We start from the raw sequence: 20,478 nt of genomic DNA on the forward strand, positions 1-20,478 counted from the left end.
TTTTCCCAGTCGGCTTGCTCAATTGGCTACTAGGAAACCCCGCCCCTGGTTTCACAACCATTGGTTTTCTTGCGTGCGAGGGAAGGAAAGGGGTAAAAAATTCGACCTCAATCCGCCTTTCTGAGCCCCTTAGCGAATCAGCGGGAACGTCACCGACAAAAGGCCGCCTCTCCGACGAAGACCAGCCAATCGCCGCGCGGCTTTTTCCCCCATCGGGACCCACCCCCTTTTTTGACACGCTTCATCTTTCCACCTCACCCTTTCAGCCAATCCGCGGCGGGCGGCGCTCCTGCGCACGCGTGCTCCGCCCCCCCCGCCCCTCCGCGAGCCGAAGGAGAAGGGAGGGGTACCGTCCTGGAGGGAAGCAGCGTCCGACCGCCATCTTAGAATCGCTGCTGCTCCTGCTCCCTGCGGCCGCGTCGGAGGAAAAGGAGCGAAGCGCTTTCGGAGGCCGACCGGACGGGGGGAAAAAAAAACCGCCGGGCTCTAGCGGCCCAAGGGGAGGGGGAGGTGGGTGAGTGACTTCGAAGGCGAAAAACAAACCCTCAAGCAACCAGGCCTGAGGCGGTCAAAGCATCGAGCGGGCAGCGGCGGTGACGTCACGCCGCGGGCGGTGACGTCACACGGGAGGGGGGGAGATTAGAATTCTCACGAGGGCTCCGAAAAGGGAGGGGGGAGAAAGAGGCGCAGCGGGCGCGAAAGGGGCGTGGCTTCTAGGCCAAAGGGGGCGTGGCCTGGCCCTTGGGTATCTTTTCGGCCTTGCCTTTATTCCCGGAAGTGGGTTTTTTGGGGGGGAGGGGCGCAGCTGGAGGTCTCTGTGTGTGTGTGTGTGTGTGTAGAGGTAGGTGACGAGATATGGAGCCCTGGACGGGGAACAATGGCGCGGAGGGTTCCCTGACCCATGTGGCACTGCTTTTCTCTCCCCCCCCCCACAGGTGTGCTCGTTGCCTTTCGTTGGGGCGAGGCCGGCCTCCAAGGGAGAGGAAGCCAGGACACTGCGGGAGTGAGGAAGGCCAGGTAGGTGCCATCTTTGGTTCCCCCCCATCTGAGCCTGACTACATGGCTCAAGTGGCTAAGACACTGGATCAGAAAGGTCGCCGGTTCGAATCCCTAGGACGGGTCTCCTGCGTGGGCGGGGGGGTAGACTGGATGACCTCCAAGATCCCTTCCGACTCTTGCTACTGGCGAAGGCGGCGTTTCTCAAACCTTTGAAAGACGGGTGGACTTTCAACTCCCAGAATTCCCCCCACCTGTAATAGCTGGCTGGGGAATTCTTGGGAGTTGGAAATCCACCCGACTTCCAAGGGGCCAAAGGTTGAGAAACGCTGGGATGAAGCCACAAACCCTTGTGAGGCTGAAGGGTTGGGGAAAACGGGATAGAAATCAGCTGGAGGGAGGAAAATTCAGAAGGACTGAATTGACAGTGTTGGAAGGGGCCTTGGAGGTCTTCTAGTCCAGCCCCCTGCTCAAAACAGGAGACCCTAGGCTAGTATTTCTCAACCTTTGCATCTTTATGATGGGTGGACTAATATGCTGGATGCATACCGATGCGTGAACTGCCGTGTTTCCCCGAAAATAAGACCCTGTCTTATATTTTTTTGAACCCTGAAATAAGCGCTTGGCCTTATTGCCATGCACTCAAAAGCCCGATTGGGCTTATTATCAGGAGATGTCTTATTTTGGGGGAAACAGGGTAATATGCTGGATATATCCGTGTGTATATAACACACACACACATATACACACAGTGCTCTATATATACACATAAATACACTTACATATACATATATATATATATAGAGAGAGAGAGAGCGCCATGCTGGCTGAGAAATTCTGGGAATTGAAGTCCACCCATCTTAAAGTCACTGAGATTGAGAAGTACTGCCCAAGACCAGTGGTTCTCAAACTTTACCATGGACCCCCTTGAAATACCTTTTGTGACCACAGACCCCAAAGACTTATAATACAGTTGTTCAAACTTTCACACACACTTGTGATGACATCATGGTCCTCGCAGGAGTCCGCGAACCACAAGTTAAGAACCGTTTCAGACAAATGGTTGTTCAGCATGGCCTTGCCTTCCTGAACAGTTGTTCCTTGGCCTGGTCTTTGCTTGGGGTGCATACGTTTTGCTTAATACGTTTTGCTTATTTCCCGACAAATTATTTCCTGATAAAGCTTCCTCAGTGGGGGGGGGGACCCATATCTACCTCAAGGGAAAAAACCCCACTCCATAGTCCAGTTGCCTTTTGAAAAAAAGCACCTTTGAGACAACGATTTGGGGTGACTGAGAAATCTCCATAGACATTTATTTCCAGAGAATTGGAGATTTTAACAAGGGTAAAAAATGCCCTGATTCTGCTGTGTTTGTGCCCAAAACAGTGCTCAGCTGTCATCTTTGTAGGGGCTGTGAAGTTGTATTTATGTCATTCTTGTTTTTCTATTGGATAATGAGTGAAGTGGACTTTTCAGTAATCTTAACATGGAAAAAGTGTCTAAAGCAGGAGTGTCAAACTCGCCGGCCGGATGCGTCTCGTGCTGGTCCTGCCCCTCCCCGGTTTAGCGAAGGGGGGAGTCCCAGTACATCACGTGATGACGCCACAAGTTTGACACCCCTGGTCTAAAGGCATGGAAATGGCCTAGGGAGGAAAATGAAATGGGTTTCGACCCTGTTTGCTTGCTTTCAGAACTCTAGAATCCCGTGTCTTGTTAGAAAAGGCTTGTGGTGTGAGATTGTCTGGGCTTGAATGCACGTGTGACTTCCTCAAACAAAGCCTAGTAAACAAGGAAGTTGTATGGATATGCAGTAGTAAAGTAACTTCCATGAACTGAGGGGCAGTAATTTGGATGCTTCAGAATAATAAATAATAATAAACGCAGTGGTCTCGGATGGATGTGTTATAATACTGGATTATAAAATCTGTTGTTTTTGTTTTCGGATTTCAAAAAGGATTCTTAAGCTGGCCATTGGAGCAAAAAGATCTTGGGGTGGGGGAAGAAGTGGCAAGATGAAAATTTAATAATGATTGGAGGTTTACAGAGTTTCCAGCTTTTTTTCCAGAAGTGTTGGGAATAATTCAGATCTATTGGATATATGTGTTTTTGGAGCGTACCTGCTTTTTATTATTATTTTCCCAGACCCTAAAATTTGGCAGTTTGGAAGTTTGCAAAGTGTAGAATAACCATGAGTGTTTTGCAGCATGAAAATAGGAATAGAAGCTTCCTTTACATTTTGGAGGTTTAAGTCAATAAATCTACAGCTTTGATGGATGCCTTTGGATTTCAAAAGGTTTCTTGTGTCTGTAGAGAGCCTTACTATGTGCAAAGAACTACAGTGAGCTGATTTCAACAATCCCCATCGCGTTTTTGTCAGTTTCCCACCATTTACATGATTTAAACCAGGGGTCTCCAACCTTGGCAACTTTAAGACTTGTGAACTTCAACCCAGAGTTCCTTAGGCAGCAAAGCTAGCTGAGGAACTCTGGGAGTTGAAGTCCACAAGTCTTAAAGTTGCCAAGGTTGGAGACCCCTAATTTAAACCAATGGTGAACCTCCATGTTTATCAGCCTGTTAAAACTTTTGCGTTCCCTGTGCCTGCCCATCGGAAAATTTTAAAACCCATCTGTAGTCTTTGCTTTTTCAGTAGAATGTACTGTATGTACTTTCAGAGGTCTCATTGTAAAAAAAAAAAAAAAAAGATTAGGGCATTTTGAAGAAAAAAGCAAGTATCTTTTGCTATACTTTCCAATAGGTGTTGTCTTTATTGATAGATATTGTAGTTGGGCTTTGTTTTGTTTTTTGCTTGATTAAATTGTTAGAAGATGAAAAGGGGTTATTTGATTGAATTTCCCACTTACATTCCAGTAAATGTCCCTTTATTTTGGAAATAAGTAGTAACTTGAATCTTTTCATGGGTAACACAGAGTGGGAAAAAAACCATCAGAGTAAATATGCCGTTGCTGATAACCTCTAGGGCAGAGTTCCATGACAGTTATATCCTGTTATATTCTTACCTTCGAAAGAAGGATGAGCAATCTGGAGACTTAGTGGAAGGAAGAATGTAAAGGGTTATGCCCTTGGAAATTCAAATAAGCTTTTTAAGAAACTCCCACAGGCCTGTTCAGCAACTTGCAAATGTAACATTTGTGTAGCTTTGCTGTGGTAGGTGGCTTGGCTCTCTTTTGGGAGGCCTTTAAGGCCCTGTTTTCCCAGGGGGAAAAGAGAAAAAAGTTCAAGGAAAGGAAGGTGGATTGACAGGAGAGAAAACAGACATGCATTGGCAGCTGAAAATTTAACGGTGCATCTGTTGGAAAAGGTTCTGTGAAAGATGCAGAAATGAACAGATTGATTCCTTCTGCTTACAGCATTTTGGAGTGGCGGTTCTCAATCTTAAGATCTCACTCTTAAAATCTTAAGTCTTGGGGGTCGGTGGCCCCAAAGAGGGTCCATGGTGAAGAAAAGATTGAGAATCAGTATTCTGGCTTCTCTTGAATTTGTTTTAGGAAAGCATTTGAAATGCATTGTTCTGGTTCTTCTAATATCGGCATCAATTAGTGCTCTGATCCGCAGGCACTTGTGCTACAAATTAGATTTCTCTTGTTTATAACAATTGTATTAATTTATGATATAACATAAGGGACCCCAGTCTGTGAGTCGTGGCCCCACTACCGGTCTGTGACGTATTCATAACCGGGCCTCGTGAGTGGTTGGCTGGTATGCGCATGGGTGTGCAAACACAGCCCCACTTGCGCATTGTGGAGGCTTGCGGCCCTACTCGTTGAGCATCGCAAGAACTCGCGGCCTCGCACACGTGCCTGCCCCTCCCACAAAGCCATCCTCTTCTTTCCCCCCTCCCACCCTCAAATCCGGCCCATCAACCCGGAAAGATTGGGGAACTCTGATATAACCTACAAAAAAAAAATACAGAAGCAAAAAGACGGAGAAATAGGGAAGAGACAGGTGTGGTAAAGAAGGGGAAACAAGAAAAAAAAGGTACAAATTAGATTTCTAGTGCTGAGCTGCTAAAAAAAAGCTAGCTGTTTCTGAGCTGGTGAGCGAGAGGGCAGAATAAGTTTAGGGAAAGGCCAGAATAGTTGTGAAATTTTCCTGCAGGTGACCAGAGGGTAGTTTTGCTCCTGTTTTGAGCTGGTGAAATCGGTAGGTTATTGTTTCAGTTACGATCCTGCAGGTTATATATACATGGTTACAGCTAGGATTGGGCCAAACCGGAGAACTATTAGAAATGTTCTCTTTTTTTTGCCAAAAAGTCCAGAAGGGCAGTGTTGCCTTCCTAGTTTTTCTCAATCTTAACAGCTTTTAAGGATAGGTGGACTTCAGCTCCCAGAATTGCTGGGATTTAAAGGCTGGGGAATTCTGAGAATTGAAATCCACACATGCTAAAGTTGCCAAGATTGAGAAATACTGCGTTCCCAAATGATCAAGCTTGGCAGTCTCTACTTGGATTCCAAAGTTCTGTGAAAGTAACTGCAGGTTTGAATAAACCTATTGGAGTCTGAAGTGTTATTGCAGAATATTGGGGGTTTTTCACCCATAAAGCTTTCTCTCTCTCTCTCTCTCTCTCTCTCTCTCTCTCTCTCTCTCTCTCTCTCTTTCCTTCCTTCCTTCCCTCCCTTTCCTTCCCTTCTTCCTTCCTTTCTCTTTTTTCCTTTTCTCCTTCCTTCCTTCCTTCCTTCCTTCCTTCCTTCCTTCCTTCCTTCCTTCCTTCCTTCCTTCCTTCCTTCCTTCCTTCCTTCCTTCCTTCCTTTTCTCTCTCTCTCTCTCTCCTTCCTTCCTTCCTTCCTTTAAAAAAAGGAAGATTCCCATAACTTTCATGTAACTTTAGCAGGTAGGAATTCAACGGGAGTTGTTTCCTTATTCGCATTTATATGAGGATGGGAAAAAACAGCCTGATGGGTGGAACTTTTTGAAGTTCCTTAGACAGACAGGGGCTGCCAGATAGGAAAAAAAATACCTAAGCCACCTTAGATGCAGGTAGTCCTCAACTTACAAACACAATTGAGTCAAACAAATTTCCATTGCTAAGCAAGACACTTGTTAAGTGAATTTTGCTCTTATTTTTACAACCTTTCTTGCTGCGTTTGTTAAGTGAGTCACTGCGGCTATTAAGTTGGTAGCTCGGTTGTTAAGTGAATCTGGCTTCCCCTCGATGACTTTGCTTTGTCAGAAGGTCACAAAAGGGGATCATATTGACCCCGGGACAATGACCATGGGAGGGGGTGATCACCAGAACTTTGGATCTGGATCATAAGTCTGGGCCAATCTTTCATAACCTTGAACATTCGCTAAACCACCGGTCATAAATCGATTACCTGTAGCATCTTCTGCATTTAAAAGATGTTACAGACAAGGAATACATTTTCCCTCCCTCCTCTTTTTTTGTTTCTCTTTCTTGTTCTCTTTGTCAGGGTTCCGAGGAACACCCCCAACAAAATAAAGCTCTGAGGCTTAAGATTCCTCAAAGTTCCAATTTATTAGAGATGTCATGTTGGTACAGCTGGGAAAACCCGAAACTGAAAGCTTCCAGGTTTTCCACACCCAGTTGACAGTTCACAGCCCTGTCCCACACCCACAAGTTCATCACATTGTCCAATCAACTCTTCACACTCAATTGGATACAATCTTCAGGCAGTCTCCATCAGATGTAGGATGTCCTTGAATACGGAATGTTGTTATGACTAACTTTCTACCGCTCCAACAACAACCCCCCTCCCAACTTCCCCAGCTAAAATATGTGGCAGTTAAAAAGCAAAAAAGAAAATTGCTTTCCAAAACTGACACTCACTTTCTTTTCTTTCTCTTTCCTTTCCTCTCACTTTTAAGCCTGTTTATAAAATGCTTCTATTTTAAGTAAACATTTCATACTTAAAAATACATATAAATATTTTGATTGTAATATTGTGGCACGCAAGGTGACCCAGAATTGCAAAACTCATTTACAAACCAGCTTTAAAAAAAGGTACGAAAATGTAATTCATAGGATTTTTGTTTTTTTTCTACTCTTGTTTTTTTTCCCCCTACTCTTTCCCTCACCCTTCCATCCAAAGCATTTTCTAAGACTTACTTTCTTCTCCTGTTTATTGATTCAAAAAAACCTGGATTTGAATACCCGTCTGGCCATAATGTCCTTCAGAAGCAAGTTACACTTGCAAAAATACTTACAAATTATAGTTCTACCTTAACCCAGCGGAGAAATGCTCATTCTGGACTGTCCGAGGGATTTTTTTTTTTATAAAAAGTTTTTTCTTTTTTCTTTTCTTATACACATATTGTAAATGTACATTTTTTCATTCACAGATAATCATACATAATCTCTCTAAAGAAAGCACAAAAATGAAACATTTTAATTGCATTTGGAGTTGCTCTTCTACCCTTTCTTTCCTTCCTTTTTACAGCAAACCTTCTCCTTCTCTTTTCCCTCCCTCCTTCTCCTTTCCTACCTTCTTCCTCCTCTTCTTCTTCATATATACTTCCCTTTCCTCTCCCCCACTCCTCTTCTCTTTCCCTCCTTTCTCACCTTCTCTCCTACTCTTATCCCCTAACTCAGGGGTCTGCAAACTTGGCTCTTTTAAGACTTGTGGACTTCAACTCCCAGAGTTCCTCAGCTGGCTGGCAGACCCCTGCCCTAACTTATTAGACCCCTGCTAATAACCCTGCTTATTAGACCCCTGCAGACCCCTGCCCTAACTTATCTTCCTCTCCTTCTCCTTTTCCTTCCTTCCCTCCATCCCTCTCTCCACCTCCTCTATCTTAACCTCTGTTCCTCTCTTCTTTCTTTCTTCTTTGTTGTATGATATTTCCCTTGTTTGGTATCTGAGCCACTCTAATCTTCTGATAATATATACTTTATTTACAGTTTCTTTTCTATTTTACCCAATCGTATCATTTCATAATCGTACATTTATATTTATATTCTTCTTCTTCCCCCCATCCCCCTTTCCCATTTACTCTGGCGATATCTGGGTTTCTATTTCTTCATTATCGTTTCTCTCATTTAATTTCCATTTATTAACATTGTTTATCTATCGTCTTTTATTTGTGTCTCTTTTCTAACCATACGTAGAATCTTTCCCATGTCTTGAAGTATACCGATTCCTCTTTATCTTTTATTCTTAAAATTAATCTATTCATTTCCGCACAGTCTAAAATCTTTTTTATTACTTCACCTTCTGACGGGATTCTCTCTAACTTCCAGTTTTGCACAAATGCAATTCTTGGTGCTGTTATTACGTGAATAATTAAATACATTTCTCCTTTGCTATATCTTTCTGGCAAAATACCCAATAGGAAACTGGCTGTAATTTTATAGATCTTTGTAGCATTTCCTTTAACCATGTCTGTATTCTAAACCAGGGGTCTCCAGCCTTGGTCCCTTTAAGCCTTGTGGACTTCAACTCCCAGAGTCCCTCAGCCAGCAAAGCTGGCTGAGGAACTCTGGGAGTTGAAGTCCACAAGGCTTAAAGGGACCAAGGTTGGAGACCCCTGTTCTAAACCAATAATTTTTTGCTTCTGTGCATATCCACCCCATATGATAATTTGATCCCGGCAAATGAGAGCATTTCCAACATGTTGCTGATTTATCTTTAAACATTTTTGCTAGCTTTTCTGGGATTTTGAAATAGGTCTTCTTTTAGGATGGGCTGGAGACCGATAGCTCTGTGAGCAAAGTTTGCTCTAAAACAGTCGAGAGGAAAGAAGCAAAAGGCCAATTGGTTATCAATGATTGTTTCCTTTGTGTAAAAAGCTGATGGGTAATTAATTTGAAGGGTTAGGGGTTTTGTTCTTCGCTGGATACACATTCCAGAGGGTTCCAAACAGGTGATTTTAGAGCAGGGGTCACCAACCTTTCCGACCTCAGGGACCACTAAGTTCATAATTTTAAATCCTGCGGACCACTAATATGATCTGCCTAATGACCGGTTGGATGGGGGTGGTGGTGGCTAGGTGGTCATGTGACTGGGTGGGAGTGGCCAACTCGATGTCACTCACATGGAGGGGCACCTCACCAGCCTCTACTCGCCACTCCCAGCCACTCCTTGCCTCCCCAGACTCCTTAGGGCCTCAACAGGAAGCAGTTGTTGGAGCTAAGCAGCCACCACCGGAAAGAGTTGGCCAAACAGCTGGCTCAGTTCAAATTGGGATATGACCAAGAAGGAGGCTCAGCAGAAGCACCTCACTGAGGACCACGAGCATAGGCTTTCCAAGCAGAGGAAAGACCTCCGGGAGTACAAAGCCAGGTACCGGCACCTGGAGGCTCAGCGGACTGAGATGGTCACCAGTTCCAGGCCATGAGGCAGTCCCAGTGGAACACGGCCCGCTGGCTCTTTGACACAAGCAGCGCTTCCTTCTAACCTTTGCCCAAAGCCCCGTACCAGAAGGCCGAAGCAGACCCCAAGTCAGAATTTCTGCCCCCCTCCAACCCACACAAAAAGACCCCAAAGGGGTAGACTCTCTCACAACCATTCATTGCACATATTCATCTCAGGGGGCCCCTGATTTAGTGCAATATTAAAAAATGCAAATAATTTTTCTGAGGACCACCAAAAAATTTTCTCGCGGACCACCAGTGGTCCACGGACCGCCAGTTGGTGACCGCTGGTTTAGAGCACAGTTCCATTCCGGAGTGTAGAACGTCTTTGGTCTCCAGGCAACATATATGGCCCAGCTCCTGTTCCATATTCCACTCCTCAAAATCCATTCTGGCCTCCTTCTCTTCCAGGCTGTGACCAACTCATTTGCCTTCTAGACCCGCTTCTCCACCAGCTGCTCCTGTGCCTCAGGGTGGTGGGGAGCCCACCCATTTGGGCCAGCCATGGATCCGGCGTTCCCCCATCCATCCCGGGATCCTGTGAGTATCCAGCCGCCTTTCCCTTTCATTTGGCAAAGATGGCGTAGCAGAGTTCCCGCCGGGACGCTCTTTTATCTTTTTTTTTTACTCTTTTCTCTCTCTCTGTCCGTATTCGTAGACCCAAGAAGATGGCATGGCCTCCGACGACTTCGACATTGTGATAGAAGCGATGCTGGAGGCCCCGTACAAGAAAGAGGAGGTGAGGGTATTCAAAAACCAGAAACATGTTAAGCCTGTGGGGAAAGAATGACTATGTTGTAGTTTGCCAGGAGTCCTGAGATAACGATAAAAACTGGGTGTCATCTGCCATCTTATGCTTGCCATGCAGAGACAGACTGCCGTGAACTGTGGAGAGGGGAATGAATATAAGGGAATAAAAGGGAATTGTGTTTCCATGCCCGTTTTCTCATGGTGCTTCTTTCCTCCTGAATCCACTCTTAACATTTCTTCCAGGCCCAGCCAGGACCCTCAAAGCCGCCAACTGACCCCCCCACAGCCCAGGTAATGTCCAAAAACTGAAGGGAAGGAAATAAGGAGGGAGCTGGAAGACTACAGTCTAACCTCCTTTCTCCTTGTCTTGTTAGCCGTCTCCGGAGGAACAAGGAAAAGAAGCAAAGAAGGACAGCGCCCCCAGCAGCAGCAATGGGGAAAGCAGCAGGTAAGCCGCGAGGGCTGTGTGGTTTCTCCCCTACCCCACCCCTTCGTTTCTCCCGTCCCCTCCCTCAACGTGGCTCTCATTTCTGGCTTGCTTCCTCCCTCAAAGCAAAAAGAAGAGGAGTCGTAGCAGGAGCCGTGACCACAGACACAGGTAAGGATAGTCCCGAAGAGAGCGCAGAAAAAGTGGGCAGGCCCTGGCTGGGGTTGGCATAGAAGCAGAGGGGATCCCCACATAAGGAAGCGTAACACCGGACCTTGCTTGTGACAGTCTGCCGGGAATTCTGGGGAGAGTGGATGGGAAGGGGGGAAAGCGAAAGTAACATCCATATCTCCCCCGAGAAGCTGCCTCAAGGTCATCCGGCTGGAAGACAAAGGCAGCTACATACCAGCCTGCCCTTGAACTGACTTTTCTGAAAACATTTTGCTTGAATCTGATTGGTCATGGGGAGGGGAGGTCAGCGATGGAAGGGGGTTGTTGTGTCTTGCCCGCTCTCACCGCAGCCGGGGTCTGCTTATCTGCTCCCGAACACGGAGGAATGTATGCCTCCCGGCCCCAGTCCTGGCTCCATGCCCAGACAAGCTGAAGAGGAGGGGGCACCTCCCGGTCCCAGCCCTGGCTCCATGCCCAAGCAGGCTGCAGAGGAGGGAGCATCCCCCGGCCCCAGCCCTGGCTCCATGCCCAGGCAAACGGAGCAGCTAGACCCCCCCCCCTCCTCCACAGCATGTGAGCCTGAGGAAAGTTTATTTCCAACAGCTGCTGATTGGAGTGACCCTCGCATCAGAAGACTGGATAGGCGGAGGCAACAGAAGGAAGGGAGGGGCAGGCCTGGATAAGTGCTGAGTCATGGAGCCACACCCCATGGCCTATATAAAGGATCTGCTTTCTGGCAGTCTCTGAGTCAGGCAAAGTCGAACTTATCTTGCTGAAGTCACTTTCTGGTCTCCTGCCTGCTCTGAGGACTTTGCTAGGACTTTGGGCAGAGCTGCAGAGGCAAGCCTGATTCGGATTTCCCTGACCCGGCCGTCAGCGGAGGAGTGGGAGACGACAGGGGTTAAAGGAAGGAAAAGTTGAACTTGGGGATTTGGGCGGGCGATTCTCAGTTCTGGCTATGCATTACAGGTAGCCGTCGGCTTAGGACTGCAGTTGAATCCAAAATTTCACGTTGCTAAGAGAGAAATTTGTTTTGCCCCATTGTATGTCTTTTCCGGCCACAGTTGTTAAGTGAATCACTGCCCTTGTTGAGTCAGTAACACGGTTGTTAAGTGAATCTGGCTTCCCCGTCGATTTTGCTTGTCAGACGGTCACAAAACTGGATCCCGTGACCTTGGGACACTGCGAACCCGTCATAAATACGAACCAGTTGCCAAGCAACTTAAATTTGATCACACGATCGGGGGAATGCTACAAAGGTCGCAACTGTGGAAAAACCGTCATAAGTCTCTTTTTTTTTCAGTGCCGTTATAAACTTTGTACATTCACTAAATGAACTGTTATAAGTCGAGAACTACCTGTAATGCTATTCCGCTTTTTTGGCAAAATCAACTGCTGCTGTTGCCAAAAAATAAATAAATCATAAAATCAGGTTTGCTGACATGATTACATTACAACCTTGCCAAGGACTACCTACATTTAACTTGGTTTTTTTTTTTTTTTACTATGGTTGCTGTGGCTGTTGGTTTTAAAATTCCTGATAAATTCCATATTCAATAAATGTAAAAAAAATGCCACACATTATTCCAAAGTTGGTCGTTGCTCAAAAGAGTTGTTTTAGCTTTCCAAGGTTTCCGATTTGTAGCGTTGGGTTAAACTGAGACTTGGTTCCCTCAATAATCCAGATCAGGGGTCTCCAACCTTGACAACATTTAAGACTTGTGGACTTCAACTCCCAGAGTTCCTCAGCCAGCAAAGCAAAGCTGGCTGAGGAATTCTGGGAGTTGAAGTCCACAAGTCTTAAAGTTGCCAAGGTTGGAGACCCCTGATCCAGATGCAGGGAAAATACCAAAAGCAACATTTCACCCACCCGCCAACCCACCCCTGATGCAAAATCTGATAACGGTTGATCTTCCTAGCCGTAGTCGGGACCGAGACCGGCATCGTCGACGCAGCCGGAGCCGGGATCGACGCAGCCGTCATCGGAGCAGAAGCCGCCATCGGAGCCGCAGTCGGGATCGTAATAGGCGAGCCAGCCGATCTCGGAGCCGAGAGCGCCGGCGGGAGGAAAGAATCCGTTATCGCAGCCCACCTCCCCCAGGGTGAGCAGTCCCGCAGCATGTGGGCCGAATTGTAGTATGATTTTCCTAGATTAGATGGAAACTAATCAAGGAGAAAGGGACACGGTGACTTAGTGGCTAAGACGTTGAGCTTGTCGATCGGAAGGTTGGCAGTTCGGCGGTTTGAGTGCCGCGTAACGGGGTGAACTCCTGTTACTTGTCCCAGCTTCTGGCAACCTAGCAGTTCGAAAGCATGTAACAAAATGCAAGTAGAAAAATAGGGACCACCTTTGGTGGGAAGGTAACAGCGTTCCGTGAGCCTTTGGCATTGAGTCACGCCGGCCACATGACCACGGAGACATCTTCGGACAGCGCCGGCTCTTTGGCTTTGAAACGGAGATGAGCACCGCCTCCTAGAGTCAGGAACGACTAGCACAGATATGTGAGGGGAACCTTTACCTTTACCTCATCAAGGAGAGAAGCAACCTAGAACTAAGGAGAAATTTCCTGACAGTTAGAACAATTAATCAGTTGAACAACTTGCCTGCAGAAGTTGTGAATGCTCCAACACTGGAAATTTTTAAGAAAATGTTGGATAACTATTTGTCTGAGATGGTGTAGGGTTTCCTGCCTGGGCAGGGAGTTGGACTAGAAGGCCTCCAAGGTCCCTTCCAACTCTGTTGTTGTTGTTTTTATTATTAAACATTTACAGTCATTTCCAGCAATCTCTGGTCAGGTAACCATGTTTTACAATGGTTTGTCCGAAAACTGCCATTTCTGCAGGATTTATTTTTTTTTTTTTTTTGCAAAACCTCCAGAGCAAAGCGTTGATTTGCTTAACGACCGCCGCAAAAACCCATAAAATGTCAAGTCATTTACCCGGCTTGTATTAACAACCATTATGCCATATGACCATAATGGACAGGCTCAGTTACGGTGATAGGTTGAGGGCTATACCTGCAGGGATAACCTGCTCATGCAATGATAGCAGGCAAGGTGCTGTGTAAGCAACCTTTGTGATTGTCTCGCCACTGCTGAAGTTAACGATCTGGGTTTGTTTTTCTCTCTGCAGACGACGGTTTGGACACAGCAAGAGTCCCCTATTCAGAGAGAAGAGCCCCCTTCGGTGAGTATTGCAATGTGGATGGAGGGTGATGTTTTAACGTGCCTCGTCTATTCTTCTCCCCGGCGTCCAATTCTGCGTCTGAATTACAGGGAGCCTCTGGGCAGCTTGAGCCCCGAAGAACGTGACGCCCGCACCGTCTTCTGCATGCAGCTAGCTGCCCGTATCCGCCCGCGAGACCTTGAGGATTTTTTCTCGGCTGTTGGCAAGGTCATCTTCCCTTCCCTTCTCTTCTCTCTGGCTTTGGCAAATTCTTAACTTTTCCCCAAGCAAGGGTGACCAGCTTCTGATTTCTGGCTCATTCTGATGCTTGGTTCCCACCAACCTAACTAGCACAGTCCGTGATTGCAATTAGCTGGAGTAGCGGGTTCCTCAGTCTGGTTTTATCCTTAGTTTGGCTTAGTGATTACGGCGCTGGCTTAGAGGCCTGGAGACCATGACTTCGACTTCCATCTTAAGATACAAAAAGCTGTTTGGCCAAATCACCAGGAGACGGTGAGTTCTAGTCCCACCTTAGGCATGAAAACCAGCCGAATGATTTCGGACTAATCACCAGGAGACGGGGGATATCTAGTGCCCCCTAAGGCATGTAAGCCAACTGGGTGACTTTGGGCCAAACACCAGGAGCCTGGGAGTTCTAGTCCTATCCTAGATAGAAAAACCGCCTGGGTGACTTTGGAGTAATCAGGAGAGCCATCTTCTGCCTAATCACCAGGAGATTGGGAGTTCTAGTCCTACCTTAGGCATGAAAGCCAACTGGGTGACTTTGAGCCAAAACATCAGGAAACTGAAAGTTCTAGTCTTACCTTAGGCATGAAAGCTGGCTAGGTGACTTTGGACTAATCACCAGGAGATTGGGAATTCTAGTGCCATCTTAGGCATGAAAAACAACTGGGTGACTTTGGGACAATCACCAGGAGATGGGGAGTTCTAGTCCTACTTTAGGCATGAAAGCTGGCTGGGTAACTGGCCCAATCACCAGGAGACTGGGAGTTCTAGTTCCACCTTAGGCACGAAAGCCATCTGGGTGACTTTGGGCCAATCACACTCACCCAGCCCAGCCCAGTGGGTTGTTGTTAGGGGGCACATAGGGGGCTGGAATGAAAAAAAACTATGAAATAAAAAATAAAGAAACCCAGGCACAAAACATTTGGCACCTCGTTACTCTTCGGCTAACGTTTTCCTCAATTGTCCCTTTGGCCAGGTGCGTGACGTACGGATCATCTCCGACCGAAATTCCCGGCGCTCGAAGGGCATCGCTTACGTCGAGTTTTGTGAGATACAGTCGGTGCCGCTGGCCATCGGGCTAACGGGGCAACGTCTCCTGGGCGTCCCGATTATCGTTCAGGCTTCCCAGGTTTGTAAACTTTTCATTTTAAAAACCAACCCTAAAATCTACAAGTCGAGGGCTACTTACGCTCCTTTTAAAGATAATCTGTGGGTTATTTCTGGCTGTTTGTTTGGTTTTTTTTTTATAAAAAGTTTTTTATTTTTTAATAGAATAGAATAGAATAGAATAGAATAGAATTTTTATTGGCCAAGTGTGATTGGACACACAAGGAATTTGTCTTGGTGTATATGCTCTCAGTGTACATAAAAGAAAAGATATGTTCATCAAGGTACAACATTTACAACACAATTGATGATCAATATATCAATATAAATCATAAGGATTGCCAGCAACAAGTTATAGTCATACAGTCATAAGTGGAAAGAGATTGGTGATGGGAACTATGAAACGATTAATAGTAGTGCAGATTCAGTAAATAGTCTGACAGTGTTGAGGGAATTATTTGTTTAGCAGAGTGATGGCCTTCGGGAAAAAACTGTTCTTGTGTCTAGTTGTTCTGGTGTGCAGTGCTCTATAGCGTCGTTTTGAGGGTAGGAGTTGAAACAGTTTATGTCCAGGATGCGAGGGATCTGCAAATATTTTCACAGCCCTCTTCTTGATTCGTGCAGTATACAGGTCCTCAATGGAAGGCAAGTTGGTAGCAATTATTTTTTCTGCAGTTCTAATTATCCTCTGAAGTCTGTGTAATTATAAATAGAATAGAATAGAATAGAATAGATTTTTTTATTGGCCAAGTGTGATTGGACACACAAGGAATTTGTCTTGGTGCATATGCTCTCAGTGTACATAAAAGAAAAGATACCTTCATCAAGGTACAACATTTACAACACAAATGATGGTCAATATATAATCTGATATATATATATTAATATGATAATATATAATCATAAGGATAAAGATAAACATTCCATCTTTCCTTATGCAGTGTGTGGTCTGGGTGCACATATCTCTGTGCGGCATTCCTCATTTGCCAGCTCTTTCACATTCACATTTCTCTAAACTCAATATTATAATAAACTTTTAAATATCGTAAAATTCTCCACTTTCTTCTTAGTATCTTCTAGTGATCATACCACATTAACATTAAAAAGGTAAAGGTAAAGGTTCCCCTCGCACATACGTGCTAGTCGTTCCTGACTCTAGGGGGCAGTGCTCATTTCTGTTTCAAAGCCAGAGTCAGGCACTGTCCGAAGACATCTCCGTGGTCATGTGGCCAGCATGACTCAACGCCAAAGGCGCACGGAACGCTGTTCCCTTCTCACCAAAGGTGATCCCTATTTTTCTACTTGCATTTTTTTACGTGCTTTGGAACTGCTAGGTTGGCAGAAGCTGGGACAAGGAACGGGAGCTCGCCCCCGTTACACGGCGGCACTAGGGATTCGAACCGCTGACCTTTCGACAAGCTCAGCTTCCTAGCCACTGAGCCGCCGTGTCCCGTTACATTAACATTAAAACCACATTATTCCCATGATACATATACGAACAATTTTCATCTTATTTATATCTCCGTTTTAATATATTTTCTAGTTATTCTTTAGCCTCCTTCATTTCCAAACTCCTTTTTTTATTCCCCAACCATTGATAAAATACTCCCCAGATTGTATTAAGATTAACATTAGAATAGAATAGAATAGAATAGAATAGAATAGAATAGAATAGAATAGAATAGAATAGAATAGAATAGAATAGAATAGAATTTTTTATTGGCCAAGTGTGATTGGACACACAAGGAATTTGTCTTGGTGCATATGTTTGCAGTGTACATAAAAGAAAAGATACCTTCATCAAGGTACAACATTTACAACACAAATGATGGTCAATATATCAATATAAATCATAAGGATTGCCAGCAACAAAGTTACAGTCATTAGCAATTCAGGAGAAAGAGCAGACTGAATATTTCTGGCTTTTTGACGCCTCTCCCTTCTCCAATCTGTGGCCTTAGGCGGAAAAGAACAGGCTGGCCGCCATGGCCAACAACCTTCAGAAAGGCAGTGGGGGCCCCATGAGGCTCTACGTCGGTTCTCTTCATTGCAACATCACCAAAGAGATGCTGCGCGGGATCTTCGAGCCGTTTGGCAAGGTAAGGTGGGAGGGACAGAGAAGGGAGTTGTCGTGTCCCACTCCTCCGCTGATGACCGGGTCAGGGAAATCTGAATCAGGCGTGCCTCTGCAGCTTTGCCAAAGTCCTAGCAAAGTTCTCAAGGCAGGCAGGAGACCAGAAAGTGACTTCAGCAAAATATGTTAGACTTTGCCTGACTCAGAGAATGCCAGAAAGCAGATCCTTTATATAGGCCATGGGGTGTGGCTCCATGACTCAGCACTTATCCAGGCCTGCCCCTCCCTTCCTTCTGTCGCCGCCGCCTATCAATTCTTCTGAAGCGAGGGTCACTCCAGTCTGCAGCTGTTGGCAATTGACCTCCCTCAGGCTCACATGCTGTGGAGGAGGGGGAGGGGTCTAGTTGCTCCGTTTGCCTGGGCATGGAGCCAGAGCTGGGGGCTGGAGGCGCTTCTTCCTCCTCAGCCTGTCTGGGCATGGAGCCAGGGCTGGGGCCGGGAGGCATACTAGGACATTCCTCAGCGTTTCGGAAGCAGATAAGAAGGCCCCGGCTGCGGTGAAAGCGGGCGAGACACAACAGGAGTGGCGAGTGGTGTGGATCCTCAGAAAGGGTGGGGGGGATGTCCTTGGCTTTCTAACGGGGGTGTGTGTGTGCACTTTCTCTCTCTCCTCCATAGATTGACAGCATCGTCCTCATGCGGGACCAGGATACCGGACAGTCCAAAGGCTACGGCTTCATCACCGTAAGTTGGGTGGATTTTTCTCCCCAGCGAGGCAGCGCATAGACTGCTAACCTTATTTAGTTATTATTGTTTCGAAAATTTATCAGCCGCCCACCTTGCCATAGGACTGTGACGGTGAACCTATGGCACGTGTGCCACAAGTGGCGCACACAGCCGTAGCTGTGGGCACGCGAGCTCAGCTCTAGCTAATTTTCGGGCCTTCTTGGCCCACCAGAAGTAGGGGAAACAGGCGGTTTCCTGCCCCCAGAGAACCTTGGAGGGGTGGGATGGGTAAGGTCCCTTTTTCTCTCTCCCCAGTCTAGAGCCTTTCTAGGAGTTTGGGGAGGGTGAAAACGGCCTTCCCCTACCCGTCTGGAGCTCCTCCGAGTGGGACCAGAAGATGGCAAACGGGACGTTTTTGGCCTCCGGACAGCCTCCGAGGGAGTGGGGAAGGCTGTTTTCACTCTCCCCAGACTCCTAGAAAGGCTCTGGAGGCTGGGGAGACCAAAAAACAGGCCTACCGTGCCATCGTGTGCCGGGAGCGAGGGAGTGTGGGGAGCGCGGGGGAGCGTATGCAACCCACCTACCCCGCTCCTGGCACACAATGGCAAAAAGGTTAGCCATCACTGCCATAGGATAATCCTGGGCGGCTTACTTTGTTGTTGTTGTTAGTTGTGAAGTCGTGTCCGACCCATGGACCATGTTCCTCCAGGCCTTCCTGTCCTCTACCATCCTCTGGAGTCCGTTTCCGCTCATGCCGACTGCTTCGGTAACTCCATCCAGCCGCCTCATTCTCTTGCCGTCTCCTTCTTCTTTTGCCCTCAACCTTTCCCAGCGTCAGGCTCTTCTCCAGGGAGTCTTTCCTTCTCCTTAGGTGGCCAAAGTATTTCAGTTTCATCTTCAGGATCTGGCCTTCTAAAGAGCAATCAGGGTTGATCTCCTCTAGGACTGACCGGTTGGATCGCCGTGCAGTCCAAGGGACTCGCAGGAGTCTTCTCCAGCACCAGAGTTCAAAGGCCTCAATTCTTTGGTTCTCAACCTTATTGGGCAGCTTACATACACAGTTAAAACCATCAAAAGTTAAAATCAAACATCCAAACCTAAGGGCGCATGGGGAGGAGGAGGACAGAGTGGTGGTGGGGATCTGTTATTACTCCATCAACCACCTTCATTGCGCCTCCACTGGGGCCCCAAAGGTCTTTAAAGGTAAAGGTTCCCCTCACATATATGTACTAGTCGTTCCTGACTCTAGGGGGCAGTGCTCATCTCCGTTTCAAAGCCAGAGTCAGGCACTGTCTGAAGACGTCTCCATGGTCATGTGGCCGGCATGACTCAAGGCCAAAGGTGCACGGAACGCTGTTCCCTTCCCACCAAAGGTGGTCCCTATTTTTTCTACTTGCATTTTTTTACAGGCTTTTGAACTGCTAGGTTGGCAGGAGCTGAGACAAGGAACGGGAGCTCACCCCGTTACGCGGCAGCACTAGGGATTCGAACCGCTGAACTGCTGACCTTTTGATCGTCTTTAGGTCCTTACAAAAAGATAGGATTTGGGGCCAACCTCACATGGGTGGAGAGAGACAAGATGTTCTAGAGGGCGGAAGCAACAGCAGAGAAGGCCTTTCTCCTGGACCCCAGCAGCCAGAATAATAATATTCTTTGCTAAGATACATGCATCCACAACTTAACAGAATAACAGAGTTGGAAGGGACCTTAGAGGTCTTCTAGTCCAACCCCCTGCTCAGGCAGGAGACCCTATACCAGTGGTTCCCAACCAGTGTGCCGCGGCACTAAGGGGTGCCGTGAGATCTTTTGAGGGTGCCGGGAACTTTTGAGCTACGGAGATTTTAAATATCTATTTCCTTATAAGGGTGCCGGGAACTTTTGAAAGGCTTTCCAAGGGTGCCTCAAACAAGAAAAGGTTGTGCCTCAAACAAGAAAAGGTTGGGAACCACTGCCCTATACCATCTACCCTTTTTGCCATCGCGTGCCAGGAAGGGTGGGGGGGTCGTACGAATGTGTGCCCACACCCATAATTCTATGTGTCCCGCATACACGAGCACGGATTCCTCCCCCCCCCCCCGCTCTCCCCATTCCTGGCATGCAATGTTCCGGTAGGCCCGTTTTTCTCTCTCACCTGGCTCCAGAGCCTTTCTAGGAATCTAGGGAGGCGAAAAATGGCTTCCCCAGAAACTGTCCATTTACCAACTTCCTGTCGTGTCCCACTCCTCCGCTGATGGCCGGGTCAGGGAAATCCGAATCAGGCGTGCCTCTGCAGCTCTGCCAAAGTCCTAGCAAAGTTCTCAAGGCAGGCAGGAGACCAGAAAGTGACTTCAGCAAGATATGTTCGACTTTGCCTGACTCAGAGGATGCCAGAAAGCAGGTCCTTTATATAGGCCATGGGGTGTGGCTCCATGACTCAGCACTTATCCAGGCCTGCCCCTCCCTTCCTTCTGACGCCGCCGCCGCCTATCAATTCTTCTGAAGCGAATG

At 47.0% G+C, this 20,478-nt stretch overlaps 1 protein-coding gene across 8 annotated transcripts in view; it reads left to right on the forward strand.

Annotated features, from left to right (window-relative positions):
• The first annotated feature begins 344 nt into the window (after positions 1 to 344).
• The window catches only part of RBM23 (RNA binding motif protein 23), a 32,515-nt gene continuing 12,381 nt past the window's right edge, over positions 345 to 20,478 (forward strand). The window contains exons 1-13 of one of the 8 annotated variants that reach the window (XM_058180011.1): positions 345 to 514; positions 936 to 1,017; positions 9,737 to 9,865; positions 9,984 to 10,064; positions 10,319 to 10,366; positions 10,450 to 10,523; positions 10,629 to 10,673; positions 12,593 to 12,775; positions 13,806 to 13,859; positions 13,949 to 14,066; positions 15,061 to 15,213; positions 17,153 to 17,290; positions 17,944 to 18,009. In XM_058180011.1, coding sequence (XP_058035994.1) covers positions 9,830 to 9,865; positions 9,984 to 10,064; positions 10,319 to 10,366; positions 10,450 to 10,523; positions 10,629 to 10,673; positions 12,593 to 12,775; positions 13,806 to 13,859; positions 13,949 to 14,066; positions 15,061 to 15,213; positions 17,153 to 17,290; positions 17,944 to 18,009 — 996 coding nt within the window. In that variant the 5' untranslated portion in view covers positions 345 to 514; positions 936 to 1,017; positions 9,737 to 9,829. Of the gene's footprint in view, positions 515 to 661; positions 1,018 to 9,736; positions 9,866 to 9,983; positions 10,065 to 10,318; positions 10,367 to 10,449; positions 10,524 to 10,628; positions 10,674 to 12,592; positions 12,776 to 13,805; positions 13,860 to 13,948; positions 14,067 to 15,060; positions 15,214 to 17,152; positions 17,291 to 17,943; positions 18,010 to 20,478 lie in introns of those variants that run through there. The other 7 variants (XM_058180010.1, XM_058180012.1, XM_058180013.1 and 4 more) reach the window with 7 other exon arrangements.

This window comes from Ahaetulla prasina, chromosome 4, assembly GCF_028640845.1.
Source record: "Ahaetulla prasina isolate Xishuangbanna chromosome 4, ASM2864084v1, whole genome shotgun sequence".
Taxonomy (NCBI): domain Eukaryota; kingdom Metazoa; phylum Chordata; class Lepidosauria; order Squamata; family Colubridae; genus Ahaetulla; species Ahaetulla prasina.